Here is an 11,518-nt window from a genome sequence, read left to right as displayed (position 1 = left end):
ATCTACGATCAACTTGATCAAAGTTATGGTTCTTTCGATCAATGAAATGATTAAGTGCGATTCAAGAACACAATTAACCGAGGGATAAATGTATATTTGAATCGACCAAATCACGCTACAGATGTGTCATCCATTTGAATTCCTTTTTGCCACCAGAGATACAGCAGTTTATACACCCCATTTGTATTCTGTGCACCCTTTTCCTAAGAAAACTTCCATGTTTGCCCTCCGTTCCCACAACTATTTACATCCCGCCGGACCGGCACGGAAGCCATGTAACGCCGTGTTCCTCAACGCCAACGCGGAACGGAACAGCTCGTTGACGGCGCCTGATAAGGCGTCCAACGACTCCGTCAACTCGCCTGTCGCTTTCTCCGTCGCTTCGACCGCTTTCCGTAAGCTTTCGGCGTCGTCTCCGCCACCGTTTGATCGGATCCCATCCATGACGTCCGTCATCTTTTTGACCGCCGATTCCACCGCCTTCAACTCGGCGGGGGAGCGGTCGCCGGCTAGCTTGTGGGAGACCGCCGCGGCCACCTTGCGGTATTCGTTCGCCCACGGGAGGTCGGCGGGGACGAGAGCGGCAACGTCCCCACCGCCGAGGGCGGACGCGAGGACGCCGGACAGCAGGAAGGAGACGGCCTCCACGGCGTAGATCGCCCTACGGACGGCGGAGAGTTTGCCACGGGAGGGCTGGGCGGGCGCGAGGGACCGGGCCAAGTCGCCGGTCGGGCGGGGAGAGGAGCTCCGCCACTCGGCCAAGGAGCCCCTCGCCCGGCTTAGCTTCTCCGGGTTCCGGCCCTCGTCGGAAGAGGAGAGGAGGTGGAGGGCGAAGCGGAGGTGGAGGCGACGGCGGAGGAGGCGGTCGACCTCGGCGGAGGCGGCGTTGCAGGCGTCGAGAAGGGCGACGCCGGAGTCGAGGTATGCGGCGACGGCGTCGCGGTCGGAGGAGGAGGTGGCGTCAGGGAGCAAGGCGGCGGCATCGGAGAGGGTGAGGGCGAGGAGACGCACGGCGCGGGCGAGCCAGGAGAGGGCGAGGGAAGGGGAGGAGTCGGGGAGGGGGAGGAGCGAGAGGAGGCGGGCGGCAAGGACGTCCTCGAAGGGTCGTGCCAAGGAGGCAGGCGGAGATTTGGGGGGGGAAGAGGGGAGGAAAGGGAAACGATGAAGCGAGTTCTTCTGCACAAGAAACATGGCTGGTCGTCGTAGATCTTTTGGGCTTCCGCCGGTGAGGACTCTTTGTGATGGACGCTAATGGTTTGGGATGTTGGCAAATATAGTGGGAGAGAGAGAGGAAAGTGATGCCGAGTACCGACAAGGGCGGAAGAAGAGGGGAAACAGACTGACGAGGGTTGATGTGACAGGGGAACCACCCCGCGCGAGACGGGTCCCACACGAAAGGGAGATGAAGGGGATGAGTCGTAGCACAATTCGTGCCAAAATGAGGGACGAGAGGATGATGTCATGGTGCGTCCGAGCCGTTCATACACGCAAAGTTGGCAGGAGACACGGGGCCCACGCGGGGCCCACGTAGTATGCGAATCAACGCGCAGGCAGGTAGGCAGGCAGGCCGATTGAGGTCAACAATGGTAAGCAAAGGGTAGGGATGGAGGCTGATGAAAGATTGCTAATGGCACCACCCAAACATGACCGAGTGTTGGGTGTGGGAAAGTCTAAGTTGAGATGGCACGGATTAAAAGTCCTCCAAGTTGGGCAAGTTGGGAGGAACCATCAAAGCAATGGCGTTGGAAAGCCGCAAAGCCCGACGGGACGACACAGTGTACGCATGCTACTGTTAAGAAGAGGAAGCGTGTTTGTTTGGACCATAGCCATTCCAACTCAAAAAGGTCTTATCCACGAGTGGGTGGCGTGAGATGCAACAAAGTGCAAAGGCATATTATATATATATATATATATATATATATATATAGTTCCTATCCTAAACATAGACAGTGGCTTAAGAATCTTGTTCATAATACAAGAAAATTTTACTAATCGATTTCTATAATCCGTAATAAAATAATGAAAGAAAATAAATGATCAGCCGATTCTTTATCCCAAAGGCTAAATATACATATTTAAAAACAATAAAAATATGGCATTATCCTAGAAAATATCTTTTTTTCAGATTTGTTAGCGAGGTTTGTATTGACAATTTTTTTTTGTTATTTATAACCCTATTTTAAGAAGAAGTTTTACTATTTATTTCTTTATTTATTTTACTATTGACAAGCTGCTTGTTGTTGATAATCTTATTTAAAATAATGATATATTTTATTTTATTATTTATAATATCATATTGAATGATTTTATCATATTTTTTCTCTTTTCCATAATCTATTGTTTCATCCTCACTATATATGATTCCTTATCGACCCTACTTACTATAGGCATCACTTGCCATTGTCTCTAATGACTCTCCATTTATTGTCACTATCATCGATGCTTATTGTAAGTGTTGGTGATGGTGATGTTGCTCATCTCGTTTTTATTTATTATCAATTTTGTTCAACCCTACTCGTTGCCCGCTCCACACGTCGTCTTTAAGAAGGAAGAAGAAAAGGATGAGGAAGAAGAGAAAGAAAAAAATAATATTTATGTTCATTTATAAATAGATAGTTTTAAAATATTAATATTTTTTAAGATTATATTATAAATAGTAAACTGAGAGGGGTATAAATAGTAATATTCTTTTAATTTTTTTAATACTATTAAGATATTCTTTTATAAAAATATACATAAATACCCTCAATTTATCACTTAATGGAATATATATATATATTTTTTTTTTCTCATTTGGAGGGGATGCAACTAGAGTTTAGTCGTTGCAACTTATCGAGATGATTGATTGGTGGATGAAACGAGTTACATGATATATTAGTAATTGAGAGGTTTTCTTTAGTAAAAATATATTTTATAATTTTTTTCTATATAGTGGGATAAAATAAGGGATTACCAATAGCACAATAAAGTTCACCAACATCAATCTTATATTTTTTTAAGAGATATCCCCTTTTCAAATATACTAAGGGACACCTTCCATCGTTTTATAATTTTTGAAATATCCTTATTATGACCTAGCAGAGTTTTCTCATCCAAACACTATGGGTCAATCAATAGGGTAAAATAATTTAATCTCCACCTATAAGATTTATATTATCATTTATATTTTTAAAATAGAATTATAAATTTTTTGATATATTTATCAAAAATACTATAAATTTGTTCAAAAATAATATAATATTATAGAGCTACCCTCCAAACCTAAGCTCATCATCGATCATTGCCTCCTAACCGATACTCCTTATTGTTGATTGTTGCCCCCTTAGGTCATCGACCTTGTTCGTAGCTCTTTTAACTTTGTTATTTGAGGAGACACAAACGAGGAGGAGACGGGAGGATATTTATATCAATTTAGGAAATGATAGTTTTAAAAAATTAAAAAATATATATAATTATAAAAAAAATGATAAATAGGAGATTGTAAATAATAATTTCCATTATATCAATATCAACATTCGTTTCGATTAATCAAGATACACAAGAACAATACTCTCATTTTTTAATTAAAATGGTTATTCGAAGCAAAATTTGCTCAACTTGAGTATGGTAGAACGAGAAGGTCACCCTCCTCATCATATGTTCAAATTTATATTGAGTATATCTCCTCATCATATGTTCAAATTTATATTTCGAGTATATCTTGAACAGTTTTCCTAACAAGAGACGAAAAGAATCGATCATATGCCTGTGTTTTATTTCGTTTTATAACATTTTACGTTGTTTTGATGGGAGGTTAAAAATTCCTATTCCTGTTCTAACATCTTCTGCTTGTGCAGCCAACTTTTGTGCCACACATTCATATATTGATCTTATCTCTTATTGTTCACCGTTGACTAAAATGTCAACTTCTATTTTCCTTTCCTACTGCTATATTTGATGTGGTGGCTAAAACAATATTTATTAAGCACTTAACATCCATCTTTCCTTTGGTTTTTGTTCATCCTCTCGCTCCGAAGCACTACCGATGACGAGTACATTATTTTGGAGCCTCACCGAGAGACACCGCCGCTTCGATCTCCCTCCAAGCGTCTCTCGCGTCGCCCCTGATCGCCTTCCTCATCCTCGCCATCACATCCTTTGCCTCCTCCACACGCGAACTCTTCGTCAATCCATCCAGCAGTCCTCTCACCGTCTCCAACGGCGGCGGCCATTTCCTCTCCAAACACTCCCTGCAGATCTCCACTGCCTCGTCGAACTCCGCCTTCTCCACCAGACCCTGCAGCAACACAATGTAGGTCTTGAAGTTGGGCGACATTGCACCGCCGTCCGGCCTCTTGACAGCCTTCATTCTCTCGAAAACCTTCATAGCCGAGTCCATGTTTCCTTCCTTGCGGAACCCGTCGATCAAGATGTTGAAGCTGATCCGATCCGGCTGGATTCCGTTTGCTTTCATCTCCTCCAACAACTCCGCCGCCTCTAAGCTGTTGCCTTTCGCACAGAGCGCCGCGATCCTACAATTGTAAGTGCCAGTGTCTGGGCTAAGATTCTTCCGGTTGATCTCCTCGAGAACCTTATCGAATCCGGCGTGGTCGCCTTTCTTTAGATAACCATCCAAGACCGTGTCGTGGCAGATGATGTCGGGCTCGATGCCCCTATCGGGCATTTCGTCGAGCAAGGAGCGTGCTCTGTCGACTTCGCCGCTAACGCAGAGAGCTTTCAGCAGGACATTGTACGAGGCGACGCCCGGAGTGACGCCGAACTCTCCGGGGACGCTATCGAAGGCCTCCCGAAGGCGGTCGACGCGGCCGTTCTTGAGGAAGGCCGACAGGAGGGCGCAGAGTGAGCGCTCGGAGCGCCGGCATCCGAGTCCAGGCATGGCCTCGAAGATGCGGATGGCGTGGTCGAGCATGCCGGCGTCGGCATAGAGGGAGAGCAGGCGGAGGAGGAAGCCCTCCGACTTGGGGGCTTTGGGATCCGACATAGCGCCCTCGAGGAGGCGCTCGATGAGGTCGGGGCGGCGGTGGCGGGCGAGCTTACGGATCGAGATGTGGTAGATGGGGCGGTCGCCGTAGAAGGAAGGGTGGCGGGCGGCGGCCTCGAAGAGGGCTGCGAGACGGTCCGGGTCGGACTCCAAGCGGACGGCCGACTTAGCGGCAGAGGTGGTGTCAGACGGGGAGGAGCTGGGCTTGGGGTCATCGGCCGAGGTGGTCGTGGAGAGTGGGGAGAGGCGGCTGCGGAAGAGTGGGGATCTGAGCGTTCGACGAAGTGTCGCCGCCATTTTGGCCAAGAACTGGTCACCGTCGAGGAAAGCGCATAAACACGAAGGCTCTCTCTCCCAGTGATAGGTTTCTCGGCCTCTTCGCGTGTGCCCGCGCGCATATAAAGTAAAACAAAAAACAATAGTAAATAAGGATGGCGCCGCCCGGACTCGAACCGGAGACCTTCAGTGTGTTAGACTGACGTGATAACCAACTACACCACGGCACCTTGATGACGTAGTAACTTAATACTTTTACTTGATCATGATAACAAGATGCGTCCACGTACTAGCCGCCGTCGAGGGACAACCGTTGGATCAAAGCACGAGCGGGAAGGCGGTGTTGGCACGTGCACGGATCGAGCCCCGCCGGTTCGTGGCTTTACGCCTCTATTTAAACCGGGATCGGGCCGTCGTCTCTCTCACCATATTCATCTCTCTCTTCCACCATTTTTAGACCTCATTTTTGCCTTGTTTAGATCTCTTGACGTGTTGTCAGGTCACGAGATTCTGGACATGTCCTCCACAGGCTTTCTTGAACTGTGAATGCGTGAAGCTGTGTCCTCGGTCGAGAAACCCAGTTCGTCCGTTGATAGTTCAAGAAAGTCCCTGGAGAACATGACAGATCTTTCAGAATTTATGGTGTTTCCGTGTGAGATAAAGCGAGGTTCTTTTGGATTGGTTTATGCGATGGTAGATTGCATGCAGGGGTAAGAACTGATTCGTGCAGTGCATGTTTGAGGAGGAGAAGAGCGACAGGTTTGATCCTTGTTGATAGTTCAAGAAAGTCCTGCGAGAACATGACAAATCCTTCAAGCATGCATGTTTCTTCTCTCTCTCTCTCTCATTTTGTTTTCTCTTGTCCAGCGTATGTTGGCGATCAATTGCATGCAGTCAGATTAGTGTGCTTTTCTTGAGTATTACTAGACATGGCTTTTCTGAAAGTTATTTCTTGATTATAATCTGAAGAAGTATGCATGGCATGGAACATAAACAGTAGCTCTTTCTTCTTGTTCTTCGGATGTTAGAATATATCTTGATACATTTTGGACAATTGCTCAAACAGTATAATTAGTCGGATTGACAAAAGGAAAGAGTAGGCAAAGGAAGAGGCATGGCTCTTTTCTCCTTTGAATAAAGCTGATTCTTTTTTCCTTTCTATCGAACTGCTGCCTCAAACAAGCTTCTTTCTTCATGGCTTCATTTGTTACTGTGTAATCTATCATTTCATCTATTTGATTTTGTAAAGCTAGTGGTTCCTTTGGTTCCATTGAATGCCTTTTTCTCCTGCATCGCCAGTGAACAAAGACAAACTGCACTGCACGTTGAATGGGGGCTTCTTCTTTTTGTATCCTTTTAGGTCTTTGACAGTAGAGAAATGAGACACCAAGGAGAAGAGTGGGAGAAAAGAGGAAGACATGCATGTGAGGCCTATCTATCTACCAAAACATTGACATAATGATTGGAGCTCCTGTGATCATGAGCAGAAGAATTGGCTCTGATCCGTGGAGCCCTCAAATTCTGAATTGTGGCATATGTTTGGCAGATGGATCCCTGCAATGCATCTTCTTCTTCTTCTTCTCGCTTTCTTTCATATGGTTTGGGTAAAAAGAAAAAGAGTGTGTGTGTGTGTGAGAGAGAGAGAGAGAGAGAGAGAGAGGGGCAATGGACGCCATGTTCAGTAGTGCATGCAATCGATATCGCTAGGTTTCCCTTTTAGAGGAGGTCACATGATGATGTTGCAACGCAATCATTGTCATCACCATCCAAGTGGATTCAGTAGCACAACTTAAATGGACTCGGGTGAGCCTTTTAGTCCCACATCGATAGATTCGCGTTACACAATAAGCCTCGGGACTCGGACCGTTTCGCTGAGCTCATTAGCGTTGGTTTGTGACCCGATCGGGGGCACACCGAGGTGGTTAGGATTGTGGTGGTGTTTGGGCCCTCGGTGGGTTGGAGCGTGGGTCCGGCCCATGCCGCCACAGGAATCTTAAACCGGATGGCACCGAGTCAGGCTGGCTTGGATATTTATTGCGACGGAGGTCCATGTGCTCCGATCTCAAAGTCTGAGCTGTCTCCATCACCGTGGAAGAAGATGATGACGAAGACCTGGTTTTGTCATCATGCTTTTGCCCAATTCTTCTGCCCTGTCTTCCAAATCTTTCCACTAATCATGGAATATTATGACAAGCTATCCCCGAAGAACTACTAGAAGAAGATGGATGGAATTTGACTCATTCCTGCTGAGGTTAACAATCCCAGTCTGCTCTCCGATAAATCCAACCCGGAGGAGATCGCCCCCTTCCACCAAAAAAGAGCAGCGGAACGCCATGGATGGGTTGGGCCCCAACGCCGCCAACTGCTGCCCCGTCACGCCGCTCGAGTTCCTCGAGCGCACCGCCACCGTCTACGGCGACTGCCCCTCCCTCGTCTACAACCGCACCGCCTTCACCTGGTCGCAGACCCTCCGCCGCTGCCTCCGCCTCGCCTCCGCCCTCTCCTCCCTCGGCATCTCCCCCGGCGATGTGGTACCGCTGCAACCTCCTCCTCCTGTTTCCATATTACGATCCGTGTCTTTGAAATCCCATCTTTTTTGTTGTCTCTCTTTGCTTCGAGATTCGATCTTGTTCGACCCTGTGGCGTTATCGTTGGATCTTGGTTTAGGTATCGGTGCTCGCCCCCAACGTTCCGGCCATGTACGAGATGCACTTCGGCGTGCCGATGAGCGGCGCCGTCCTCAACACCGTAAACCTCCGCCTCGACGCCCGCACCATCTCCATCCTCCTCCGCCACAGCGCCTCCAAGCTCGTCTTCGTCGACGTCCTCTCCCGCCCCCTCCTCGACGACGTCCTCCGACTCTTCCCCGCCTCCGCCGAGCGCCCTCGGGTCGTCACCATCGAGGATCCCTACGAGGACGCGCCGCCGCCACAGAGCTCCGCCCTCACGTACGAGAAGCTCCTCGAGACGGGGGACCCGGAGTTCCGGTGGGTCCGTCCCCGCAGCGAGTGGGACCCTATGGTCCTTAACTACACGTCCGGAACCACCTCCGCCCCCAAGGGGGTGGTTCACTGCCACCGCGGCCTCTTCTTCATCACCATCGACTCCCTCATCGACTGGTCCGTGCCGAGGCGGCCCACCTACCTTTGGACGCTCCCCATGTTCCACGCCAACGGGTGGAGCTACCCCTGGGGCATCGCCGCCGCCGGCGGCGTCAACGTCTGCCTCCGCCGATTCGACGCCGCCGCCATCTACGCCGCAATCGAGACCCACCGGGTGACCCACATGTGCGGCGCGCCCGTGGTCCTCAACATGCTCGCCAACGCCCCGGACTCCGCCCGTCGCCCGCTCCACGGCCCGGTCCAGGTCCTCACCGCCGGGGCGCCGCCCCCCGCCGCGGTGCTCCACCGCACGGAGGCGCTCGGCTTCGCCGTCAGCCACGGGTACGGCCTGACGGAGACGGCGGGGCTGGCGGTCTCCTGCGCGTGGAAGGGGCAGTGGGACCGGCTCCCGGCGTCGGAGCGCGCGCGGCTGAAGGCGCGGCAGGGCGTGCGCTGCCTGGCGATGACGGCCGCCGACGTGATCGACGGGGACACGGGGGAGAGCGTGAAGAGGGACGGGAACACCATGGGGGAGATCGTGCTGCGCGGCGCCTGCGTGATGCTGGGCTACCTCAAGGACCCGGAGGCGACGGCGAAGGCGGTGCGCGCGGACGGGTGGTTCTACACGGGGGACGTCGGCGTCATGCACGCCGACGGCTACATCGAGATCAAGGACCGGTCCAAGGACGTGATCATCAGCGGCGGGGAGAACCTGAGCAGCGTGGAGGTGGAGTCCATCCTGTACGGCCACCCAGCGGTGAACGAGGCGGCGGTGGTGGCGCGACCGGACGAGTTCTGGGGGGAGACGCCGTGCGCGTTCGTCAGCCTGAAGGAGGAAGCGTCGGCGGCGCCACCGACGGAGAGCGAGGTGATCGCGTGGTGCCGAGAGCGCATGCCGCACTACATGGTGCCGAAGACGGTGGTGTTCCGGGCGGAGCTGCCGAAGACGTCGACGGGGAAGATACAGAAGTACGTGCTGAGGGAGATGGCCAAGAAGATGGGCTCCGCCGGTCGGCCGAGTCGAATGTAGTCCACGACTCGGACCGAGTCGGCCTCGCAGAGCAATTACTCCATCTCTACCCACACATCCGTGAACCTGACGGCTAGCTTCTTATGATCGGAGGCGACGGCGGCTCCATCTCGTCCTCCATTCACCAGACAGGTGGGCGCAGAACTCACGGGTAATCTTTTAAGGCAAATCAACATATTATTGGTCAAACACCATTGGTCTTCCGGGTATTAGATTTCAACAGGGGTGGGGCCCTGGAAGTGGTCCACTATACGTTGTTTGTATGCTTGATGTTGACCGTATGATAATTAAACTTATTTCTGCATTACTGCATTTGTCTCCGTGGCCTTATCGCTCAAGGAAAGGACGTACTTCCGAGGATGAATCCACGTCACCGAAGCACTTCCCGTTCGCTGTGGGGGCCAGAACTCGAGAAGATTAGCTGAATCGACGTCACGAGGGGGACAGGGTTGGAAGATAGATGCACTTCCCCCCCCCCCCCCCTTCTCCGTGGGGCCCAAGAACTCGGGAAGATAAGGACGAGGACGTCCGTAACCAAGTAAATGACGTGATATGATACCGCCTTGTTTGTACGGTGTTGTTTGTTTGTTGGATCCGATAGATAGCAAGAAGATTTCACATAATTATTTTTCACTTTCTTCTGATTATTGCCGAAAATTATCATAAAAAGACCTATATAATATCCTATTTTTTCTTTTTACTAATAATATTTTAAATTGTTAAACTTTTTTTTTAAAAAAATTAAGTATCAGAAAAAATATCTTTATTGGATGCACAAATGATGTAATCTTACAGCAAATTTTGTCGCGCTCCAGTATATTCCGGCACCCAAATTTGTGATAGATTTAAACATTAAATTTTGATTGATTTTGAATCTCTATACACATCAAACAATCATAATTTACTATATCAAGAACTTGATTTGATTACTTGATTTGATTATCAGTAAAGAAGAAGTCGAGGAAATCAAACTTGTAACAGAGTTTAGATGATGTGAAAAGGTGTTGCGGAATTTAACGTTGAGGAGTTGACATGGGCTCACGTGAGGATTTGGTGATGTGACGGAGGAACCAAAATGGGTCGGGGAGCATCTCTCGGCTCGAGACAGGCCTACGATTGCTACTCCTCAACATTGAGAGAGGGATTTTTGATTTCACCCATTTAAAGTTTAAGTCAGCTCGATGTGGTATATAGGTATGCTCCTCTTGTTAGTGAGAAGAGGATTGTCTTTTATACCTATTTGTCGGAGAAACGATTGTACGAGGCTTGTTAACAATCTACGATATCTTGGGAGGTTGACCCATGCTTTCCGCGCGACACGGATCGGCATGCATGGCTCTCCGCTTTGCGACACCGCCTTGTGTCATCGTGGATGGCTTAAGGTAGGACAACGTTGTCTCGAATAGATCTAAGCAACATGGGTATGGCTTTTGCCACCCTTAGTTCCAAAATACTTTGTTAGCACACGTGCATCACGTCGGCCATGAGGTGGCTGCTGCTCGTTACCACACAAGTTGCGTCAAAATATGCCCCTTCAAAAGGGAAGAAGAAAGAAAAAAAATTTGATATTGACATAATATTTACAACTAGTATTTTCTTTCGTTATTAATGTATCGGGAGACAAAAACAAGTAGTTGCCATAATTACTCATCAATTTATGTGGCAGAGTTAAGTTTGCATGTTGGCCATGAGGTGATTGTCGCTCGTTATCGTATAAATCAAATTAAAAATATGCCCTATTAAAAGGAAAGGAAAAAAAATCGATAATGACACAATATTTGTAACTAATGTTTTCTTCCGTCATTAATGTGTGGGAAGACAGAACCAAGCAGTTCATTATGTAATAGAGTTAAGTCCACACGTCGATCATGAGGTGGAGGTGGCGGTTGTCTATTATCATGCAAGTTGCGTCAAAATATATCATATAAAGGAAAAAAAAAACTGATAATCACTATTGTCATAATCACTCATCAATTTATGTGATAGAGTTAAGTCAGCATGTCTCATCCTTAAATAATAACTTTGGATCCTTCGAAACCCCATATTATAAATATATTTTTATTTATTATTATTTTTTTTAAAAAAAATAAGTTTTATGAAAATATTAGTTAATTTAGTTGATAAATATCT

General features: G+C 48.5%; 3 protein-coding genes and 1 non-coding gene across 4 annotated transcripts; 1 reads left to right on the top strand and 3 right to left on the bottom strand.

The window, feature by feature from the left end:
• Positions 1–73: 73 nt before the first annotated feature.
• LOC103979837 (protein BPS1, chloroplastic-like) lies at positions 74–1,261 on the bottom strand. The gene has a single exon (XM_009396056.3). It carries the CDS (start codon positions 1,189–1,191, stop codon positions 241–243), a length of 951 nt encoding a protein of 316 aa, XP_009394331.2. The 5' UTR covers positions 1,192–1,261; the 3' UTR covers positions 74–240.
• Positions 1,262–3,939: 2,678 nt separating this feature from the next.
• Positions 3,940–5,388, bottom strand: LOC103979869 (small ribosomal subunit protein mS86 (rPPR1)-like). The gene has a single exon (XM_009396101.3). It carries the CDS (start codon positions 5,276–5,278, stop codon positions 4,037–4,039), a length of 1,242 nt encoding a protein of 413 aa, XP_009394376.3. The 5' UTR covers positions 5,279–5,388; the 3' UTR covers positions 3,940–4,036.
• Positions 5,389–5,413: 25 nt separating this feature from the next.
• On the bottom strand, positions 5,414–5,487 carry TRNAV-AAC (transfer RNA valine (anticodon AAC)). Its single transcript has one exon. It is a non-coding gene; the product is annotated as a tRNA-Val (tRNA).
• Positions 5,488–7,215: 1,728 nt separating this feature from the next.
• LOC103980855 (2-methylpropanoate--CoA ligase CCL4) lies at positions 7,216–9,695 on the top strand. Its single transcript, XM_065085797.1, has 2 exons — positions 7,216–7,788; positions 7,925–9,695. The coding sequence occupies exons 1-2, from the start codon at positions 7,444–7,446 to the stop codon at positions 9,386–9,388; spliced, it is 1,809 nt and encodes a 602-aa protein (XP_064941869.1). The 5' UTR covers positions 7,216–7,443; the 3' UTR covers positions 9,389–9,695.
• The last annotated feature ends 1,823 nt before the right edge of the window (positions 9,696–11,518 follow it).

Source organism: Musa acuminata, chromosome BXJ1-1 (genome assembly GCF_036884655.1).
Source record: "Musa acuminata AAA Group cultivar baxijiao chromosome BXJ1-1, Cavendish_Baxijiao_AAA, whole genome shotgun sequence".
NCBI lineage: Eukaryota > Viridiplantae > Streptophyta > Magnoliopsida > Zingiberales > Musaceae > Musa > Musa acuminata.
Note: the sequence above shows the minus strand (reverse complement) of the source record. Positions and strands in the feature narration are given on the sequence as shown.